At 41.2% G+C, this 22,747-nt stretch overlaps 1 protein-coding gene across 3 annotated transcripts in view; it reads right to left on the bottom strand.

Moving 5' to 3' along the window:
• The window catches only part of LOC123642279 (prolylcarboxypeptidase), a 63,548-nt gene extending 40,835 nt beyond the window's left edge, over window positions 1-22,713 (bottom strand). The window contains exons 1-2 of one of the 3 annotated variants that reach the window (XM_045557251.1): window positions 22,335-22,713; window positions 21,344-21,526 (exon numbers count right to left, since the gene is read on the bottom strand). In XM_045557251.1, coding sequence (XP_045413207.1) covers window positions 21,344-21,511 — 168 coding nt within the window. In that variant the 5' untranslated portion in view covers window positions 21,512-21,526; window positions 22,335-22,713. Of the gene's footprint in view, window positions 1-21,343; window positions 22,251-22,278; window positions 22,304-22,334 lie in introns of those variants that run through there. The other 2 variants (XM_045557252.1, XM_045557250.1) reach the window with 2 other exon arrangements.
• Window positions 22,714-22,747: the final 34 nt, after the last annotated feature.

The raw sequence follows: 22,747 nt of genomic DNA, 5'->3' as shown, positions 1-22,747 counted from the left end.
CATTTCAGCTCTATTCTAAAGCTTTTCAAACGTAGCCTTGCACTGTAGTTATTTATACATGCATGTCTCATATCTGCTATGTTATCATAAACTGCAAGACTAGAAAAACCCTATTTAATCACAGTTGGAATGTATTGATCACACCATGTGTATTATTCCTGCCTGTCCCTATGAATAATGTAAGGGCTGTACTAGGGCTATACGCATACAATCTTGTTTGTTCTTCGGAGGAACAGTATGAAGAGGCTCATTTTTCCCACCATGCCATACTGCCTCCCTGTCTTGTTCATCTCTACACCCCCAACAGCACAAAGCACCATACATGCAGGCCTTGCTCCATCAATGACTTGGCAGAAGTGAGAAGTGTGATGTGACACCAGAAAACCAAATGACCTAGGCTGGACTTAGACTATACCAGTTAACCCTGTTCTAGGCCCCCTGGGGCCAACAGTGACACTATGTTATTTTTCTATCAGAGGTGTGTTAGCCACCCGAGATGTGAACAGATCCTAAAATTATCCAGTTAAAACCCACTCAACCTTGAAAAGGTAGAGTCATACAGGTGACTATGATTCATACCGACCCTCCACAGCAAGGAAAGGCCCTTTCATCCTCTCACCATCTCCTGAGTGCCTACTTTATGTGCCTGGCTATGATGGATACAAGGATAAAAGGCACACTCTTTGCCCTTAAGGAAGCCACAGTCTAGCAGAGGAGACAAGCAAGCAAAGAAATTATTTCTACACAAGGAATGCACACTGTGAATGTGGGTAAGAACAGGGTTTTGTGATGGCAGTGAGGAGGAGACACAACCCAATCAGCCAGCGGCATACAAGGCTCCAGTGGAGGCAAACTCAGAGGAGCTGATAATGCCTATCCTGGGATTCTGCCCACCTCTTTTCTGGTCTCATCCTCTACCACTTGCCCCTCTCCCACTTCACATTTCAGAAATCCTCTGCCTGTAATATGCTTTCTCAAGTTTCTAGGCTTCTGCACATGAATTTCCTCTTGCCTGGAATGCCTTCCTCTCTCAGGTCATTATGAAAAACTCCTACCTCATCCTCCAAGTGTTCACTCAAGTGCTGTCCCCTTTGCAAAGCTTTCTAGGACAGCATTGGGCCTAAAGGAGAATGTTCCTTCTTGGATCCTATCACAGCTTCTAGTACAGTAGCCCCCACATCGTGCTGTCACTGAATGTCTGCTCAGTACAACGGAAAGAGCCCAGCATCATAGCCTATAAGTCCTGAGTTGAAAAGCTGATTGTGCCACTTTCCAACGAAGTGACTTCCAGAAAACATTTTCACATCTCTGTATCTCAGTTGCCTCATCTATAAAAGAGGCTACTAATATCTTCCTTATAAGGTTGCAAGGATTCAAAGTAGAGAGAGAGAGTGTGTGTGTGTGTGTGTGTGTGTGTGTGTGTGTGTGTGTGTAAGTCCCTGACCACAGTAAAGGCTCAAAACTTGAATTATAGCAAACACCCCCCATGATTGATAGCCATCAAAAATTTTATATTGTGGTATTAAACAAAACACACACAAAAGTACATTACAGCCATATGTATTTTTTACATTTGGTATGTGACCCTGAAGAACCTGAAAAGCTGTGTGAGGATACATTTTCCTCAGGTTGAATTCTGTCCTCATTAGGAAGTAAAAATAATTTAGGGTATCCTCTAAATAAGATCTCCTACAAGGGAAAAGAGCTGCCACAAAGAATAGGACCAAGAAAAGCTTTACCACAAATGTTCATTTTGTTTAAAAATAAATGAATAAATAAATAAAAATCAATGGAAAACAAAACAGCACAGTTGGAGGGAAACTGACTCATGGGTAATAATTACAGTTTGCCACTGCTACTTACTACAGGACATTCCCTTCCTTTAAAACTGTAATGTTAGCAGCCTACAATGGGAAGATAATTACAACTATTTGCAAGTGATGGTGTTCCCATCCTATAATCTAGCACCTTGTAGAGCTCCCCATTTTTAAAATGGTCTTCTTTGATCATCCCCCAAATGGATGGGTATTAAGAGATAAATCTTATCTCTTATGGTATCCTGCTCTGCTCTTGTTAGTGTTTAGAAACACAGTCCAAGTCAGAAGACCTCGACAAGAAGCCCTGATATTATGCAAGAATATAAACACGGAGAAGGAAAACAAGATGGCGAATAAATAAAAGCCTAAGAAAAACTAGAAAGGAGGAAATGAATGTGTATTATTCCCACTTGCTGTTGTTGGGAAGATAAAAGAAAAAAAACAAAAAAAAAACCTCTGTAAGGAATGATTTAATTATTAACAAAATTATCTATAAACTGCTAAGAGATAGCCAAGTCCCTTCTCCACCAAACAAAACCGTCTTCCCATAAAAGGAAGTCATTTTCACCATGCAATTTTCCCTCCTCTGAACTCTCATGTTTTATACCTCTCTTGTAATACTTCACACTCATCCTATAGTAAAGATTTTTGCTTCCAGGCCTTACTTTTCCATTATGAGAGACACATTCATCTTTGTAAGGCCTGTATGGTCTAGATCAGTGTTTCATAAAATGGAGGTTGTGATTCATTAGTGGGTTAGAAATTCAATTTAGTGAGTCACAGCATTTTTCTTTAACAAAATTGATGCTGTTCAGCAAGCAAGCTACAGAATTTGAAATTATTATTATTATTTCTATCAAGACATTTTAAAAATCTAAGTGGTCTGAACCATTATGTCCCCATGAGTGTATCAAATCTAGGGCATGTGTGCTCTCTACTTGAAGGACAACTACCTGCTAAACCACATTCCAAGATGCAATTACAGTTCATGTAATCTCACAAAGTAGAGCACAGTTAACAGCCAATGAAGGCTACAGACAATAAGTACAAAAATCTGTATACAACTTTTGACTCCCAAAAACTTAACTACTAATAGCCTACTGTTGACTGGAAGCCTTACTAATAACATAAACAATTACACATATTTTGTATGTAATATGTATTATATACTATATTCTTATAATAAAGCTAAAGGAAATCTTATTAAGAAAATCATAAGGAAGAGAAAATATATTTACTATTCACTAAGTGTAAGTGGATCATCATAAAGGTCTTCATCCTCATCATCATCTTCACGTTGAGTAGGCTGAGGGGGGAGGGGGAAGCTGAGGGGTTGGTCTTGCTGCCTCAGGGGTGGCAGAGGTAGAAGAGGCAGAGGAGGTAAAAGGGGAGGCAGGAAAAAAATCTGCATATAAGTGGACATGCACAGTTCAAACCCATGTTGTCTAAGGGTCAGCTGTAGTGCCACTGACAGTAACGTGAAAAAAAAAATCAGAAGATTTTTAGAAAGAAGTGTTATGTAATAACAATATTTGTTATAAAAGTTTATCCTGTTGTGGACACCTATACCTCTGAGTTGCACTGAGGTATCCACATGAGGGACACTAAGCAGTGTAAGTAGTATCCTAATTCTTTAGGTGCTCACTACCTGGGAGGACCAAAGCTGATATTCAATCAGTTCTTAAAATATTGAAATATTTCCATAATAGTTGGCAAAAAACTACTGGAGCCCCTTGAGTGATGCACACTCCTTCCCATACACACACCTGCCCTGCTGCCCTAGTCCCTTCTCCAGATCTCCAGTCCTAAAAAACTAAAGAACCCAAAGAACCATGGTACTGCAAAAGGCTTCAGCTCTATGACCAGCTTCTGTTCTGATTGGGCAGAGTCTGTGCCATATTGGTAGTACAGTACTAGGTAGAATATGATAAAAACAAGTGCCAGTAGTATTCAGAAGAGTAACTTCAGTTTGAGCTAGTTTTTCATCCAAACAGCTGTTGAGGACATACACTGAGGATCCACTGATGGATGTGGTCCCAGCATTCAGGCTGCAACTTAGGTTGGTGTCTAATGGGGACACCAATATGTAAATAAATCATTGCAATCCACAGGAGGAGTATAGAATAAGTATCTATAAAATTCAATAGGAGGGACAAAGAGAAGAATAGTTGATTACACAGCCTGTGGGAGGGAAGCAAAGTAGTTCTGGAAAGTTTCACAGGAAAGGTAATACAAGACCTGAGCAGTAAGAGATGAACAGGAGCTTGACAGGCAGAGAGAGGAGGAAGACAAGCTATTCCAAGCATAGTGACACCAGCACTGTATAAGCCACATCCCAGCATACTGTGTAGAAAACAATGAGATAGTGTCAATAATAAATGACAATAAATACTAAACATTAGAGATTTTTTTTCTGGCAGATTTATCTCTCTGGTTATGTTTTTAAAGGTTAATCTTAAAACTTATTTGCATTGTCTAAGCCTATACTAGCTGAGAAAGGGGTTGGTACTCAAGATATCCTGGGAAGCAGAGGTCAGTTTGGAATTTAAAAATGAAACACATGAATTCACAACATCAGTTAGCATTGCCTCCACTAGTTAGCTGTGTGCAAGCGAGGATGAGCCTTGGTGCTGCTGCAGGACTCTCAGATCCACAGATGAGTGAGACCCAAGGTTGCTGCCCTTGAGGAGATCACAAAGAGGTGGTTGTAAATATATGAATTTACACCCTTCTCTTTTAAAGAGTGGTCATTTTTTAGAAATCAGACTACATAAAAAGGCAAACCAAAAGCCTATTTTAGTCTGCACTGGTCATTGTCACCTAAAGCCAATTGTTCAAGAGAAAGGAAGCATTCAACGCCAAGGAGAAGGAAGTCATCACCACTGCTTTCCGAAATTGTTGTACGAGCTGCTCCCTCAAAGGAAGAGGCCATCAGTGCTCAGGAAGTAGCAGAGGTTTCCGACAGTTTTAAAGGACAGTGTCTGCAGCGTGACCCACGGTTCAAACTGCATAAAAATAAAAATTCACTGACAAACCATAACAAGTACTTCCTTACTTTCCTATCTGCTGAATCAGAACCATTGTTCGAGTTGTAGTTCCTCGTTTAAATTAGATTATTAAATCACAATGATGCTGGCCAAACATGCTAGTCATATGCCATCAGAAAAACTTATCAAAAAATGCTAGTGTGTCAAGGCTTAAACACACAGACACAAGCACTTTTGCACTAATAAAATCCAATCAGTACATAGGGCACCTTTAAAAAATTTTTTTCCTCCTTCTGAGGATCACAAACGTTCTGGGATATAATAGAAAAGTGAAAGGAATTGAAGACAGACCTGAGTTTGAGTGCCAACTCTGCCATTTATTAGCTATTTCAACTTGAAAAAGCTATTTCGTGTCTTTGGGCTTGTTTTAATATTTATCCCAGAGGGGTCTTGTGATGATTGAGTTGGATAATACACATGTGCTAGTGCCCAGCAAGGACCTGCAGGAAATGAAGCCTTGATGTATTATGAACATATTTTGTAAAGCATTATTAGTACATACCTCCCAAGTCTGAAACCACTGCCAAACACGTGCACAAACATATACAACAATACATGTTATCAGTGTTTAATATTGCCATGTAAGAGAAGAAATTACAATATAAGGCTGGGCGCGGTGGCTCATGCCTGTAATCCTAGCACTCTGGGAGGCGAGGCAGGTGGGTTGCTCGAGGTCAGGAGTTCGAGACCAGCCTCAGCAAGAGCAAGACCCCCATCTCCACTAACAATAGAAAGAAATGATCTGGCCAACTAAAAATATATATAGAAAAAATTAGCCGGGCATGGTGGTACATGCCTGTAGTCCCAGCTACTCAGGAGGCTGAGGCAGTAGAATGGCTTAAGCCCAGGAGTTTGAGGTTGCTATGAGCTAGGATGACGCCACGGCACTCACTCTATCCCGGGCAACAGAGCGAGACTCTGTCTCAAAAAAAAAAAAAGAAATTATGATATAAAACTTCAGCAATTTGTTCTGAGTGTTCACTGAAAAAACCAAGACTTGCAAAGCAAAATTAAAAAAAAAAACCAAATTGCAGCTAACTTGGAACCAATGACAGCAACAGGGTAGAATCTTGGTGGCAGTGAGAGCCTCTTACGTACCAAATATGTATATAGTATATATGTAATACATACGGCCTGACATGTAATGTGACTTTTTGTCCAGTTACCAGTCACCAAGTCTGTGACATGTACAATATAACTTAAGTATACATTAATCACTATATAAATTACAGAACTTAGAGGAATGGTATATATTACAGAAATAAAATGAGTGATTTGGATATTTTATAAAATTTTTTTTAAATAATCTGTTTACATCACATTCATCACTTCATATGCTGAAGATTATAAATCCATGTATCTCAAAGGATTATTTATTTCTGCTTAAGTGGCAGAGTAATATAACTACAATCATGGGTCAAATAGCCAAGCTTCTCATAAAAGTGGTTATGGAGACTAGCTTAAATTTTCAGTCTAATATCCTTTTAAATTATAACACTTTATTAAACAGAAGAATAGTGCTATTATTCTAAACATCATGTTTAAAGATGAGAACAGTCCCCAGGCTTTTAAAGAAAACAAAATGTCTATGTACAGTTTACTGGACTTGACTCTCTAATCTAGGGGCTGGTAGCCTTTCAAAAGCAGAATGCAAGAGGGGGACACGCAAGGACTTCTCCAAGTGGAGTGGAAGATGAATATATGGTAGTGACTAGTCCATGCAGCATAGATTAGAGACACTTACATGAACTCTTACTAACTTATTCCAAGCCAAACTTTGTACACAGACTGTTGAGAAAGCTTAAAATGGAGGATTTGCTGGTGAGATTAGGGTAGGCTTATACTGAGCACCAGGCTTCAGAAGACAAAGTTCTGTAGCAGTGACTTCACTCCTGCCTCACCTATTTAGTCTCCTCCTTTATTCCCCTGGATAGTCCCTTTTTGCAATTGTCAGTGGAAGCCTCTTGAAGCCTTTACTCTATGAATGCATAGAGCTGTGCAAAATATTTCACAGTCAGTTTTGTCTTAGAAGGTTTCATGGTCCCCTTCTGCTGCTAATATGGTCCCATTAACTTAAAGCTCTTCTTTCCATAACACAAAGCCAAGGTCAGAAGAAAGTTCTGTATCACTGAAACACACATTATGATTTTTTTGCTCTCCAAAATTACCCAACTTGGTATAAGAAGAAGAATTAAAATCACAGTCAACTATATTACTACCTAATACGGATTACTATCTGTATATCAGCCATGAACTATATGAATTAAATGTAAGCCACGAACCACAAAACCTTCTATTTCAGAAATACAGCCCGTACAGAGACAACATGGTACAAGGGCTCTAATGTCAACTGAGCTGGGTTTAAATCCTGACTCTATCACTTATCAGCTATGTGATCATGCATAAATCACTTTACCTCTGAGCCCTTTATTCCTCTATAAAATAGGAGCAGTATACCTCTCTGCAGGGTAAAAAGGTAAATATGCATCTATGCAGTGCCTGTCACAAGGTAAATATACAAAACCACCATACTCTGATCAACTGTGTTCTCTCCCACACTATTTCAACACCAAGTTATGTTCTTAAAGTCAATGAGCTACAGGGAAGGAACATAATGTGTTCCTCTATCTTCCTTCCCACTAAACTATAAGCTTCATGAGGTCTGCACTTTCCCCTTATCCCTAGCTATTAATATAGTGTATAGCACATAGGAAGAGTTAAATAAATGTTTGTTGACTGAATATATGACTGTGCTGTTTTACTATGTAACTATTAGATCTTACATCTGCTATAATAGAGTGATACTTCATTGTATCTTTTGGGGCTCAGAAAATGACACCCAAAGTATGGTCCTTTGGCCTGCTAAGTACTTTGAACTGCAGGACACTGGAAGGGCCTCAGAAGCAAAGAATCTTTCTGACCTTTTCCTGCACTTCCTTCTCCTGCTCCCCTTTCTCCCCCAAGGCAGGTCATAGAAACTAAACTCTTATCTCCAAAAGCTAGCCATAAAACCTAGAAATACTAAACTTAACCTGCCTCCACCTTTCTGTGTAGAGGCTGACCAAAAAGAAATTCTGTGACCTACCTTGTCTGAAAGTAGGTCCTAAGACCTTCATTTCAGAAGGGGTCCTGCCCTATATCCAGGAAGAAGGAATGCCACACAGGGAGACCAAGAAGAATCAGAACAGACCTGTCTGAGTTTCCTCACTCAGTCTATTACCATTAGATCATTCCCTTTTTGTACAATCACATTTCTACGCGGCTGTCCATTCTTCATTGAACTTAAGCATAAAAATGAAGTTTTTCCCTGGGTCTTTGGATCTTCATTTCTGAAGTCTCCTGTGTCACGTAAAATTTTGATTAAATAAACTTGTTATGCTTTTTTCTTGTTAACCTGTTTTTTATTAGAGGAGTATCAGCCATGACTTTTATGATGGGTGAGAAAAGGTATCACGCCTTTCCACCCCTACATATCGTAAAACCAACTGCAGGGCTGCTCAGAGAAAGCTCCTAAAGAAATCTGACTTTAACAAATCTGCTTTTTCCTCCCCCATTTGGGCGATCCACATGACACGAGCAGCAAGACAGATAGCATCACAGGCTTGACAGAGACATCACTGCTGCCTCTCTTCAGTAGCAGCACCGCAGGGTGAGGCGAACTGAAATGTGTGCCATAGGAAGTAAGGATTTATAAACTGCACAGTTAATTGGTGTCTACTTGCAAATGGAAAACCAAAATCTTTAATAAATATGTGCGGTACACAATCACCACAGAAGTAGCCTTTAAGAAGACATTCTTCTTGATGGGTTCATTCGTTACCCTTCCCTCAGCCCTCACCTATATACCAAAGAAACAAGAAATGAGCATTCCTTACTATAACTTTTCTCTGTAGATATGTTGGGAAAAGGGTCAGCACAAGCGTCTAGCTACAGCTTCCAGACCACCAAAATAAGAGAACGAAAGCAGGCAGGCCCGTTCTTGTCTGACATTCTACTGTGCTCTTGAAAAGAATGAGACAGTTGGGATCCAAGTTTCTGTGCCCTCCCTCTCCTCCATCTACACACATCTTCCTTACCTCAATGTGTAGGGAAGTGGGATGGAGGGAGGGGGAAGGGTGCAGATTCATCAGATTTGTGAAGATAATACTCAGGTAAAACAATGTACCGTATGTGTGGAGGAGTATGGATATTTGTAAGACAGGGTTTCTGCTTTAAAAGTGCAAGGAGGGTACAAAAGATTATAACACAAGGCTAGAATGAGACATGTGTCATAAGAGAAGTACAGAGAAAGATGTGACCAATCACACACTCTCCAGGATATTTTTAAAAATGGCTCCTGGAGGAGACAGCGTCTGGGATGGGGCTTAAAAGATGGATGGGATTGATAAGGGGGGGGAGGGCCATGGGTGAGAGACATTCCGGGCAAAGAGAACAGTGTGGACTAAGGCATAGGTACAGGAAAGGAACAGGCATGTGTGGAGACTGGATTAACAAGCTGGAAGGGTGGGTTGGGGCCATAGAGTGAAAAGCCTTGAATGCTACAGGAGTTTGTTCTTAATAAAGCAAACAATAAGGAGTCATGGCAGGTTCTGAGCAGAAGAGCGATTCTACTGGAGGAGAGGTGATTCATGTGACAACCCGTGGAGTGGCAGTAGAGGGGAACTGCAGGTAGTGAGGAGGATCAGCTGGTCTAGTCTTTTAGCAGTCAGGAGAGGCAGTAACAGGGGCTGCAATGAGGATGAGGGCCATGCAAGTGAAGGTAACAGATAGACCCTCAGGATGGAATTAAGCCAACTTGGTAATTACTAGGAGTACAGGAGAAAGAAGAGCCACAAACAACTGTAACATTATAATGCTTTAGGGACCTCATACTTTCTGCTCCCTCTCAGGTCCAACAAACCTTCCTCAGAGAAACCTTCCTGACATAAAGGCTTTTCCATCCCTTTTCCCCATATTCACACACAGATCACCCTGCTTATTTCTTTCAAGGCAATCATTCCAATTTATAATCTTATTTAATATCTATTTGCTTATTATCTTTTTATTTCACAACCAGATAATGAGCTCCATATGAGCAGTCCATCTGTTGTCTACAGAACCATGTCTGGCATATTATTTTTCAATAATATTGTGTCATAATAATTGTGTCACCAGAAGAAAGTCAGACCAAGTCATCTAACCCAGATGGGCCTGATTCTGAGTCAGACCTACAGAATCTTCAAGTAGAAAATTTGAAAGGCAGATTGAGGTAGTGATTAAAACATATAATACTCTGTGCCTCAGTTTCCCCATCTATAAAGTGGGGACAGTAATAGCAAACCTCACAGGGTCACTGTGAGAATTAATAAGCTAGTATGTGTAAAGTGCTTAGAACACTGCCAGCATGTAGTAAGAGCTCAATAAATATTATCTATTATTACTACCATGATTACTCTTAGAGAAATGGGTCCAAAGAGAGAGACAGATCAACAACTATGGATTTGCAAATGATGTGCAAAGTAGTCCTATGGGAAACCATGGAAGTAAGTTTACGAGATCCTATCTGCTGCAGGTAGCACAAGGGACTAAAAGCAGACAGATAGGAGGGGTTGCAGAGTTAGAGAAAATAAATGCTGGTACTATTTAGGTGGCCTCAGTTCTTCTCCCTATCTTTCACACAGGTATAAGCTCCTCTGAAAATCTTTATTTTCTTTTCTCTACCCTTCTTCTCTTCTTACATTCAGTAAAACCTTAGGTGGAAATAGGGTAGAAAGGGACATTGTTCTTTTTTTTGCTTCCATCTCCACTCAAATGAGTTCATCCTTGTCCCAGCTGTATATAGAAGATGAAGATGTAAGATGCTGTAAGGGAAAGATGGCAAAAGCAGCCATGCCTAGGCAGTGACAGAGGAACAAGACTAGTCCAAGTCTTTCCCCAGAGGTGCGATGCTGGGTGGGGCACAGAGACTGGAGTCCGAGGACCTGGGCTCTGACACTGCCACACATTGCCTGTGTCAGCCAGGACAGGTCAACTGCTTTTTTTTTTTTTTAATCTGACCCTCTCAAGTGGTGAATGATCTCTCTCTCAAATCCCTCCCAACACTGGAGATAGGGTAGATATTCTCCTTGTTCCTAACTCTCCTCCCCAAGCCCCTTAAAATACTGTCATCAAGCAATATGACCCCACCACCCCTCTTGCTATAATCATCTACTGACTACCGTTCACTTCTCCTTATCCCTTGACAGTTTTAGCTCCTTGCTCACTGTCACTCTAACCTGACTCAAAAAATTGTTTCAAAATTTTGGTGATTTCGTTATCCTGGTCTCTTAGTTTCAAAATTCAAAATTCTTTCAAAATTCTTGGTGATTTCATTATCCTGGTCCCTTAGTTTCTTCTTCCACTCTCCTCCAATGATCTTGCCCTCCACCTACCTTGGTAACTAACCCATGGTCAAACTCTAGATCTTGTCACTGCCATTAACTATAATCCCATCGTACTGTCTATTTCAAGCATTCTGCTTCTTCCTACCTTTCCAGTTCACCCCCTCTACTATGATTCCCCAAATCCTGAAGCCTCACTGTGACCTATAATCCAACTTTTCACTGTCTCTCACCCCCCTCACGTTGTAAATCCCCTGGCTGATGGGTATAATCACTTCCTTGCATACACCCCTCAACACACCCCCAACACCCCTGTCTCTCTCACTTTGATGGTCTCATTTGGCAAAAGGGCAATTTTGGTTAAAAAGAACTCTCCACCAACTCCACAACCATACCCAAGAAACTGAATGCAACTAGAGAAACACACAGCCAAGTCAAGTGGTCTTACTAACCTGCTTGAGACTTCAAAGCTGCCCTGCAATCAAACTCTATTTCCCTAGTTTATTTACTTTCCTTTTCTGTTAGAGGAGTATTTATGTTTCCTCTCCTCCTCACTCTTGGCTAATGACCTTCCATCTCATTTCATTGTGGAAAAAGAGGCATTCTGAAAAACAGTACACAAGCTCCCACCACCACATCCCCTTCTCATCTTCATCTATGCCTATATAATGTGCCTGCTCCTATATTACCATGGTCAAACTGTTCGCCTCTTGTTTTTTCACCATATCCCATTTCCTCTTGCCTACTCAAGGATATCCCACTAGCAATTCTCCTATTTCTTTCCTGCTCCATCACTTTTTCACGCTCTCGGCTCACTTTCTTTAACATGCATTCTATGATTTCTTCCATCTTAAAAATGGGACCCCACTTCCCCTTCTATCTATCATACCATATCTCTGCTCCCCTTTACAGCAAAATTCCTCAAAAGATTATCTACACTCATGGTCTTTATTCATTCAGCTCCTCTCATTTTCTCTGGCATTTAATCCAATTATGCTTTCACCCACCCACCCCCACCACACTTCCACAGAAATTGCTCCTGTCAGGGTTACCATAATCTCCACATTACTGAATCCAATGGCCAATTCCGAGTCCTTATCTTATTTTGGCACTGTTGGTTACCCTCTTCTCCTTGAAATGCTTTATTCACTAAGCAGCCATGGTATCACAATTTCCTGGTTTTCCTCCAACTATTCATTCCCAGTCTCCTTTACTGGCTCCTCATTTCCCTGACTTCTAAATACTGCAATGCTGGGCCAGGTGCAGTGGCTCACATCTATAATTCCAGCACTTTGAGAGATCAAGGGAGGAGGACTGCTTAAGCCCAGGGGTTTGAGACCAGCCTGAGCAACATATCAAGACCCTGTCTCTACAAAAAATTTAAAAATTACCCATGCACGGTGGTGTGCGCCTATAGGGCCAGCTACTCAGGAGGCTGAGGCAGGAAGATCACCTAAGCCCAGTAGTTTGAGGTTGCAGTGAGCTATGATGATGCCACTGCACCCTAGCATGGGCAACAGAGCGAGATCTGGTCTCAAAAAAAACAAACTAAATAAATAAATACTGCAGTGTTCAGAAGACCATCTTTAGAAGAAAAGACCACCTTAGCTAACTCTTTGGTGATATCTTGCAGTCTCATAGTTTTACATACTATCTGTACACTGACAGCTTCAAATTTTTAATACTTGCCCTACCTTTCTTCTAAACTCCTGACTCAAATATCATGTCTGAAACTAAATATCATGTCTATCTCCTTCCTTCCCCAAACCTACTCCTCCTGCAACCTTCTCCATCTTAGTAAAGGATTACTCCATTCTTCTAGCTGCTCAGGCCAAAATCCTTGGAGTCATCTTTGACTCTTTTCTTTATCTCACACCCCACGTTTAATTCATCAACTGTACCTCTCAACTATACCTTCAAAAATATCTAGAATCTGAGCACTTCTCACACCTCCTTTGCTACCACAGTAATTCAAGCCACCATTGTCTCTAATCGAACTCTTGCAACAGCCTGGACTTCCTGTTTTCCCCCTTTCCCCTCTATAGTCTATTTTTAACACAATATCCAGAGTGTTTCTATTAAACCATTAGTGGCAATCTTCTGTCCTAAAGCTCCAAAGGCTTCTTATCTCATTCAGACTTAAGGCCAAATTCTTTACAATGGCCCACATGTCTCCCCATTATCTGGCTCCCTTTACCTCCTCTCTGACCTCCTCCCCGGCTTCCTCCCCTACTCCTCTCTCCTTTGGGCATGTCCCTCCAGCCATACTGGCCTCCTTACAGTTGCTCCCCCAGGCACACACCTACCTCAGGATTTGTTTACTTGATCTTCCTGGTCCAGACATTCCCTGTGCTTAGAATGTTTTTCCCCATGCCTAGAATGCTATATTCCCCAGTGCCTAGAGTAGTAACTAGCATATAGTAGGTGCTTAACATAAAATTGAGTAAATGAATTTGGAAACACATTGTACATTCAGTTTTCTATTTTGCTTTTTTCATTTACCATTAATGCATGAACATTTTCTTACACTGTCAGATATATTTCAAGACCATACTTTTTAAGGACTAATAATATTCCATTTTATGGCTATACCACAAATTATTTACAATTTGGGATTGAAAAAACAGGAGATTTACAAATGAGGATATTTTGGATGTTTCCTCCTTTGATCTGTCTGAACTTTAGTAGTTTCATTTCTAAAAAGGAGATTAATATCTACCTCACAGGATTGTTGTAAAGACTGAATATGCAATATAAAAAGAACAGAGACTTCAGTTTTGTTACTATTGCTTAGAAGATAGAAGTATCACGATGTCAGTGAGAGATCATAGATCTTAATGGCAACAGATTAAAATGTGACTCACAATGTCGTTCTTGAATAGTGTGAACTAAAATAAAATTTTAAGGCTCACCCCCTCACCAGTTGACCAAATGGACCCCCTCGTGGCCAAAGTAATATCCTAAAACTAAATTGCCCGCCAGGAGGAAGGAGATCAGACATGCCTTATCATGCCCCGCCCCTCCCTTCTTGGGGACATCCTTTGTAACCCATTAACAGGCCTAAGGGTATGTAAGACAAACCTATAGGTCCTCAATTTACACAGAAGCTCATATGTTAAAACATTCCAAGCCTTTAGACAAAGCTTCATGTCTTTAACCACTTACAAGCCAAAGAATCTTTAAACCCACCTATAACCTGTAAGTTCTCCCCCTTCAAGATGACCCACCTTTTTGGGCCAAACCAATGCATGCCTCCTATGTATTGATTTATGACTTTACCTGTAACCCCTGTCTCCCTGAAATATATAAAACCAAACTGTAACCCAGCCACAGAGAGTCCACTTGCTCAAGGCCTCTTAGGCATGGCTCCCGGCTATGGTCCTCAAATTGGGCTGAGAATAAATCTCTTTAAAATTATTTTACAGGCTGGGCGTGGTGGCTCACGCCTATAATTCTAGCGCTCTGGGAGGCCAAGGCTGGAGGATCACTCAAGGTCAGGAGTTAGAGACAAGCCTGAGCAAGAGGGAGACCCCATAACTAAAAATAGAAAGAAATTAGCTGGACAACTAAAAATATATAGAAAAAATTAGCCGGGCATGGTGGTGCATGCCTGTAGTCCCAGCTACTCGGGAGGCTGAGGCAGGATTGCTTGAACTCAGAAGTTTGAGGTTGCTGTGAACTAGGCTGATGCCACGGCACTCTAGCCTGGGCAACAGAGTGAGACTCTGTCTCAAAAAAAAAAAAAAAAAAAAATTATTTTAAAGAGTTTGGCTTTTTTCCGTTGATAATAGCTTGATCAAGAAACTGAACCTCTATAAGCCTCAACTTAAAAATCTATTTCAAAAGTTATTGTATTAATTAAAACAGATCTGTAAAAAAGTTTAGCATAATACTTGGCCCAGAGTAGATAATAAATGTTCATTCATTCACTGCTCATAAGCAATAACCAGGATTTTTCTTGAATTGTGAACCAGAAAAAAATATATATTTTTGTAAATTCTCCCATTACATATTTTCTAAATAGGTGATAGAAATTATCAATGCATAATGATATATTTGAATGAAAAAATACCTAACAATAAAGCACACTTTTTTAATATAAATCTCTCTATCAATTTTGTTTCTTATAATAAAGATAGGCAAAACAATTATTTTTGATTCCTGAACAATGGTATGAATGAACAAATAAATAAATAAGTTCCTTTTTTATCATGTGTTTCAATGTATATACAGCAGGTCAGTGAACTATTATAATGACGACAAGTTGAACGAGAAAATATTAAATAAACCTGCCTTACTTCAGGGATATTTTCTGAAGCAACCTGTGAGTTGCAACCATATAAATGCTAAGTCATTACAAAGGTTTCAGTGCTTTTCCATGTTTTTCAGATACAGGTTTGAGCATGTACAACTGGAATGGTCAACAGGTACAATTTGAGATCCTTCAGTATGATGTCATCTCGGCCTCCTCAGGACTTAGCCCAGTGTCTGACATATAAAAGGCATTAAATGAGCACCGAGTAGATGGGTGGGTAGGTCGGTGACTGATTGAGTATGGTAGTCATTAGTGCTATCTCTCCTTCTAGGCACTACAAAGCCAATACTTTTTTGTCTCCCTGTCCTATGGTTGGGTGTAGTCATTTAACCAGTTCTGGCCAAGTAATTATGAGAGGAAGTAACATGAGTCATTTCCAGGTTGGAGCATTTCTATAAGACCTTCCATGTTCTTTTCCCGCTGCTATAGTGATAAGCATATGTTGAGAGGAAGCCTCCACCAGCCACTCAGTCTCTGAGTGAATGTAACAATCAAAGCCCCTGCTCACTCCATTGGAAATACAGTAAAAGTCAGAAATTTTGTTGGGTTAAGTGACTGAAACTTAGAAGTTTTTTCTAAAGCAGCATAAACTAGCCTATTCTGACCAGTACAACAAGCAAGGTAATGACATCCATTTTAGAACTAAAAATTCATTATTTATTTTCAGAAAAACAAAATGGTACAGATAAGTGGTATAGCTCAGACATGTAACTTAACCTCTCTGACAGTTTTCTTGCCTATAAAGTAGGATAATAATAGCATCTACTTCATAGGACAGTTGTAGGAATTAAATAAGTAAATGTCTATGAAGTACTTAGCATAGTGTCTAGGGCATTTAAAGCTTTCAACAAATGGGCCAGGCATGGTGGTTCACACCTACAATCTCAGCACGGTGGGAGGATCACTTAAGATCAGGGGTTCAAGACCAGCCTGGGCAACATAGAGAGACCCTGACTCTACCAAAAAAAAATTTTTTCTTAATTAGCTGGGTGTTGAGGTGCATGCCTGTAGTCCCAGCTACTCAGGAGGCCAAGGCAAGAGGATCGCTTGAGCCCAGAAATACAAGGTTGCAGTAAGCTATGATCGTACCACTGCATTCTAGCCTGGGTGACAGAGCGAAACCCTGTCTCTAAAAAACATTAAATTAAAAATAAATAAATGGTAGTAGATTATTATCATTACTAATGCATTAGACATTTAAGCACAGTTTACTCTCCCCACGTCTTACTCCTTAATCATTTTAATTTACGGTCAATTTTTTCAATTCATAGTATCTTTATTAAGAAGTATATCCTGGGCTGGGTACAGTGGCTCACACCTGTAATCCCAGCACTTTGGGAGGCCAAGGTGGGAGGATCACTTGAGGCCAGGAGTTTGAGACCAGCCTGAGCAACATAGCAAGACCCCATCTCTACAAAAAATAGAAAAATTAGAGCATCCCTGTAGCCCCAGCTACTTGGGCTACATTATCTTTCGGACTCCTTCCAAAAATAATTCTGTGTCACCAAACATAGAATCAGTTCAGAATTCACACAATATTTGTGACAGTATACTCCAGACCTAAGGGGAAAGCCATCAATAGATGAACCAATAAGAGGAGGAGGAGGAAGAGAAAGATCAGTATCAATATGCCTCTCCAAGGGGCCTAACACAGCTACATTTTACTAGACACCAGGGCCACTGAGACAAAAGTGGGAAGGGAAACCTAGAAGAGGAATTGAAAGCAGAACTCTAAGGGACGTACATAAATTGAAACAGCTTAGCCCACCTCACATCAGACAAGGAAGGCGTTGTAGAAGGCCCTGCAGGAGTCAGTGGCAATGAGCTCAATTCTGGGTCAAGATGCAGACTTCTTACAGAAACACTGATCAGCAGTTAAAGAGGAACAGTTTGGTACAAATGACTGACCACCAGTTTCCAGACCAGGCATTACCACAACTGTCAAGCATTTGGAACAATCTGAAATGTATAACCACTATGGAGAGTGTCGTTTTAGGACAGAGAGGGGAAGGAACTAGCATTTACTCTAAGTCCCTTAAACTCCTACGATGTTCCAGGAACTGTGCACGTGGTTTTCATATGTTACCACACTTAACCCTGACAACAACCTTGGTAGATGCGATGGTTAACTTTATGTGTCAACTTGGCCAGGCCATGGCACCCAGATTATTTGGTTAATCATTAGTCTAGAAGTATTAATCTAGATGGTATTTTTTTGAATGAGATTAACATTTAATTCAGTGGACTTTGAGTTAGGCAGATCACTCTCCATGATTGGGGTGGGCCTCATCAAATCAGTTTAAGGCCTTAGTGGAACAAACACTGACCACCCAGAGCAAGAAAGAACTCTGTCAGCAGACTACTTGTGGAGTCAAACCGCAACTCTTCCCTGGGTCTCCAGCCTGACAGCCGACCCTGCAGATTTTGGACTTAAAGCTTCCACAACTATATGAGCCAATTCCTTAATATAAATCTCTCAATTTCTCTCTCCTCCTCCTGCTCCCTGAGACAGAGAAATACATACACACATCCTATTGGTTCTGTTTCTCTAGAGAACCCTGACTATTAGTAATAGAGTAGATATTTTTCCCTATTTTACCACTGAGAATAATGACAGTCTGACAGGACCCATTTCTCCTTCTCCACTACATCACTCAGTAAAATGTGTGACTCTGGACTCGCATTCTAGACTGAGGGACTCCAGTGGGAGGTGAAAGGTAATGGTAATAAGCAGTCAACACTATTTAACCACAAAAGGAGGCCTTTATGACACTGGGATCACACAGGTTCCCAGAGCCTTAATGTGCCAAAATATACTATCCTTTTTCTGATTCAGTTATTTCATGTAAAAGAAATTAAATATTCCTACTAAATCAACAATATTTGAAGACTCTGAAGAAGGAAGAAAAATAATTGGTAAAGAATGAAAGTAAAATAAGAAAAATTAAAAATGATTTATGTCAATTAAATGACATTAGTCTTTGCTTTGTTTAGGTTCTCTTTGGATAGTCATGCATTCACTCCCTCAACAACTACATTTTGTGCTTTATACTTTTTTATAGTATAGTAGTAATTGTGTAGGATGAAAAAAGATTAACTGGCCCTAAAGAAGTCAAAGTTTCACGGAAGAAGTGGTATTTCCACTGCAATAGAAGTATAAGTTTAACTAGTAGAGAAGAGAGATGGTATTCCAGAGAGAATTTCTGACACAGTAAACTTCACTTGAATTTGTGTTCTAGGTTGCTAAAAGTGTAAGTGTGTGGGAGTGGGGAGGATATAAAAGCTGGGAAGACCAACTGGGGTTATGTGGTAAGGAACAGTGGATTCCATGACAAGGAATTTGGCCTTTATCCTGAGAGCAATAAGAGTTATGAAGGATTTCTAAGCAGGGGAGGGACAAGGCCAAAGGCTAAGCCTTTTTACAGAGACCACTCCATAAAACCACATCCGCTATGTGCATATAAGGACAACTGGGACCAGCTTGGTCACCTGGACAGATATAACCACTGATAAAGAAATCATTATAAAGTTTGATAAAATTAAACCTTGAATAAAAACTGAGCCTTATAGTTTTAGTAAGTTTATTATTAAAAGACATAAAATTATATGTCTAACTAAAAACATTAAGGTTGAGTTTACACACAGTCAGCCCCAACTATGAAAAACTATGGTCCAGAAATTGGCAACTCCTATGATTAAGTAATAAATATATATGTGAAAATTTTTCTCAAAAAAGTGAAATCAAACTAATTGGAGTTGATGTAATGAAATTATTATGGTAATAAATACATATGTGCAATCTGTGTCCTAAAATATAAACTAATCATAAACCAGTGGGTAAAAGGTGGCTGAGTAAAACCAAACAGATTTTGCAAATCACCGAAAAAGGGAAAAAGAAACAGCCTTAAATTATATTTCTAAAGAGCAAGGTGGCCAACAAAAGAATCTACAACAAAATAATATAAAACAGGAACTAACAGATCATTCATTCTCTTCCATCCTTTCATTCCCCTCTTTTCTGCTGATAATTCTCTTTTTCATCATTCCCAACAGGATTTTAGAGATCTTCTATTCCCATAGATTCCCTTCAATTTTACTTTAGCAACAGAACTCTGAGAATAGTTATATCCAATACCCCAGTATATAAAACAGATAAAAGCAAAGAGCTCCAGTTGAAACAGGTCTGGGAGAGAGGGGCTACTGAACCAATTTTAACTAATTTGGCCTCCATTTCAGCCTTCATGCACCTTCTCTGAGACAGCTCCCCAAAGAGTCTTTAATTTTTCTCAGTAAAGTATAAAACACAATGGTCGTTGTCCCATCCTCTCAATATTTACAAATGAGGAGACTATGCCCTAGAGAGTTAATTTAAGGGAGTTGCCTAAGAAAAACACTTCTATTTCCTGGCACCTCTGCTAAAATTAAAATGCTTTCTCTTCCTCATAGACTCAAATTTCTAGGTTAAAAATTGTCTTATAAGTTATTTTACAAGTTCATGACATCTCTCTATCCCAAATTCCTATTCAAGATTCACACAGGTCCGTAACCACACAATAAGTGCCTGAAGCCAGATACTCTGCTAGGACATGTCATCTGCTCTCTTTTAACCATCTCCACAACCCCAGGAGATCAAGAAACTAAGCTCAGAGAGGTACTGTTACCTGCCCAAAGTCACAGAGATAGAACGGTGGAATCCTGTTCTGACTCCCTAAAGCCAAGATTCAGACTCTTGCACTGGTTTCTAATCCCAACCTTTTCCAAATCTTTGCCTATCCTTATACAGGCTTCCAGAAATGCAGAACTATAAGAGTTCCTTGTCATTTCACGTAGGATGTACTTTTCCATCCAGACCTGTGGGGAAGGTCCCACGCTGCAGCCAAGCACAAAAGCATCAAGCCTGTCTTAAATCTCTAAACTCAAGTTACAGATCATAAAGAGGCTAACCCTCACTTCCATCCCAAATTTTGACATACTCCTTTACAAGTATAGGCTACGTGTGTTCAGTCTTATGGGGAACAGGGACTGTCAAAAATTCTTTTTTTTTAGCTTAATATTTTCTAAATTTATTTGTACATAAATTTTAAAAAAATATTTTACACTTATGAGTGTTCTCTAGAGTAGAAACAAACTTTGCAATATAATGCATTAGCTTTTTCACCAGAGTTATTTCCAATTTTAAAGGACAGTTTTTAAGGGACAATTATTAGACATTGTTACTCTTGGCCTGCAGTATCCAACTGGGAAAGACATGGAAAGAAAAGGAACTTCCAGATCAGTTAGACCAGAAGTGGGAGGAGAAGTACAAGTGTCAAAAATTCTTAATAACGGGGCTACAAAATCAACTGTGAGCTGATCCTAAGATGACACGCTGGCTTTTAGGCTGGATAAATATCCGGTATCATCTAATAGGTAAAGATATGAAAATTTGTATTTAGGGGCTGCTTTGGGGCAAAAGATGACTGTCACCACATACTAGGGGCCAGAGTTGCATTCAATAATTTGAATTTGGGGGAAAATCAAGGGATTTGATCCTCTGGGAGCAGGGAGAGTTGAAGTGACTGATTACAAAAGAATCTGTATCAAGAGTATGGAGCCAGGACTAACATCAAATTATTGGTAATGAGAGGAGAAACTTTAAACGGAACTGGGACTTGGGGCTACCCTCTGGGAAGTGTGAGCCAAAGACCAGAGAGGTCCTAGGCATTTGGGGGTCTGAATTTCGGCGTGGGTTCTGCTGCCCAGACTCCGCGGGGCGGAGGTCCCGGCGGTTGGGCCTGGGACCGCGACGCCCCCTTCTCCCCTTACCTTCTGTTGGAAGTAGAGAACCGAGTAGTTCTTGGCTACAGCTGGGCGGGATGCAGGACTAGTTGGCAAATGCAGGCTGCCGAGGGTCTTTAAGGCCGGTCGGAGGGTTATGGTGGCCCCAGGCGCTAGGAATGCCAGGAGCAGGAGCAAGAGGACTCGGCGGCCCATGGCTCAGGCTGGCAGCTGCAGTGCGGGTGGGAAGGCGGTAGGGAGACGGGCACAAAAGCCAGCCTTAAACCCGGCCCAGCCCCCAGCTCCGCCTGCCACTACAGGCTCCTCCCCGTGGAAACCCAAAGCCGGCCAGCTCCTCAACACGCCGCCCAAACCCCAGCCACACTGCCCCCATCCCCGAGGGCACTGCCTCCACTCCACTTCCCTCTCGTGCCATCCGCTCCTTAGAGCTCATCTTCATTGAGCTCACACCCCAAGTCTGCCCTTATCATGCCAGGGCCGCCTCCTACCTCATTGCGGTATCCCATCCCTATCCGTAAGCGTCCCCCCAAGCCCATCTCTTCTCTGAGTCGCCCTGTCTCCATATCTTCATCATCACCGCCAAAACCGGCCCTGGCCACCTTAATTCCATGGCGACACCTGCTCCGCAAATCTCACGTAATGGTAATAAAAATCGCTACCACGACGATTTATTGACGGTTCACCACATGGCAGTATATCACTAGGCAGGATGGCACACACATCATCACATTTAACGCAATCATGATAGCAATCTTGCGCCTCCTGTATGATTGTTATTCTCAATTACCGATGAGGAAACTGAGGCTCAGAGACTTGCGGGGACTTGCACTGAGTCACTCAGATAACAGGAAGTGCAACACGACTTCGCAGACTGCTCTGTCCGCCTGCGAAGGCTACACTCCTTGCACCCTGCCTCCATTATGCAGCCCAACCACCCCTGGGGTACTCTGCTCTTGAATTACCAAACCTCCGTGTCGCCTGCACAACTACTCCCTTACAGAGGTTGCCCGGAACTCACAGATCGCCCCTGAATCCCGCCCGTTCGCAGTCTCTTCTTCTAGGTTACGCCCCTTTCCTCTCCTGGCACCTAGCAACCCACTTCAAGCCCCGCCTCCCTCCTGCCCAGGACCGCCTGTGGCAGTCCTCGTCCCCCTTCTGCCCCGGGTCCTGCTATTCCCTGCCCCGCCAGGGCAGCGCCCCCTCCTGCCTTCACGGCTCCGCCAACCCTGACGACCCCGCTTCCACTCCCAGTCACGCCGCCAGCACCCCGTCAGAGGGATGCGCCGGCCCGCTCCCACGCCGTCCCGCCGTCCCTACGCCCAGGTGGCTCAGAGCCGCCCCCAGACCAACTTTACAGACTGTACTACTGCTCCGCTAGTCGAAGAAGAAAATCTCCCAAACCCTGCCTCTGCCCTCAGTTTGACAAATACG

This window comes from Lemur catta, chromosome 7 (genome assembly GCF_020740605.2).
Source record: "Lemur catta isolate mLemCat1 chromosome 7, mLemCat1.pri, whole genome shotgun sequence".
Classification (NCBI taxonomy): Eukaryota; Metazoa; Chordata; class Mammalia; order Primates; family Lemuridae; genus Lemur; species Lemur catta.
Note: the sequence above shows the minus strand (reverse complement) of the source record. Positions and strands in the feature narration are given on the sequence as shown.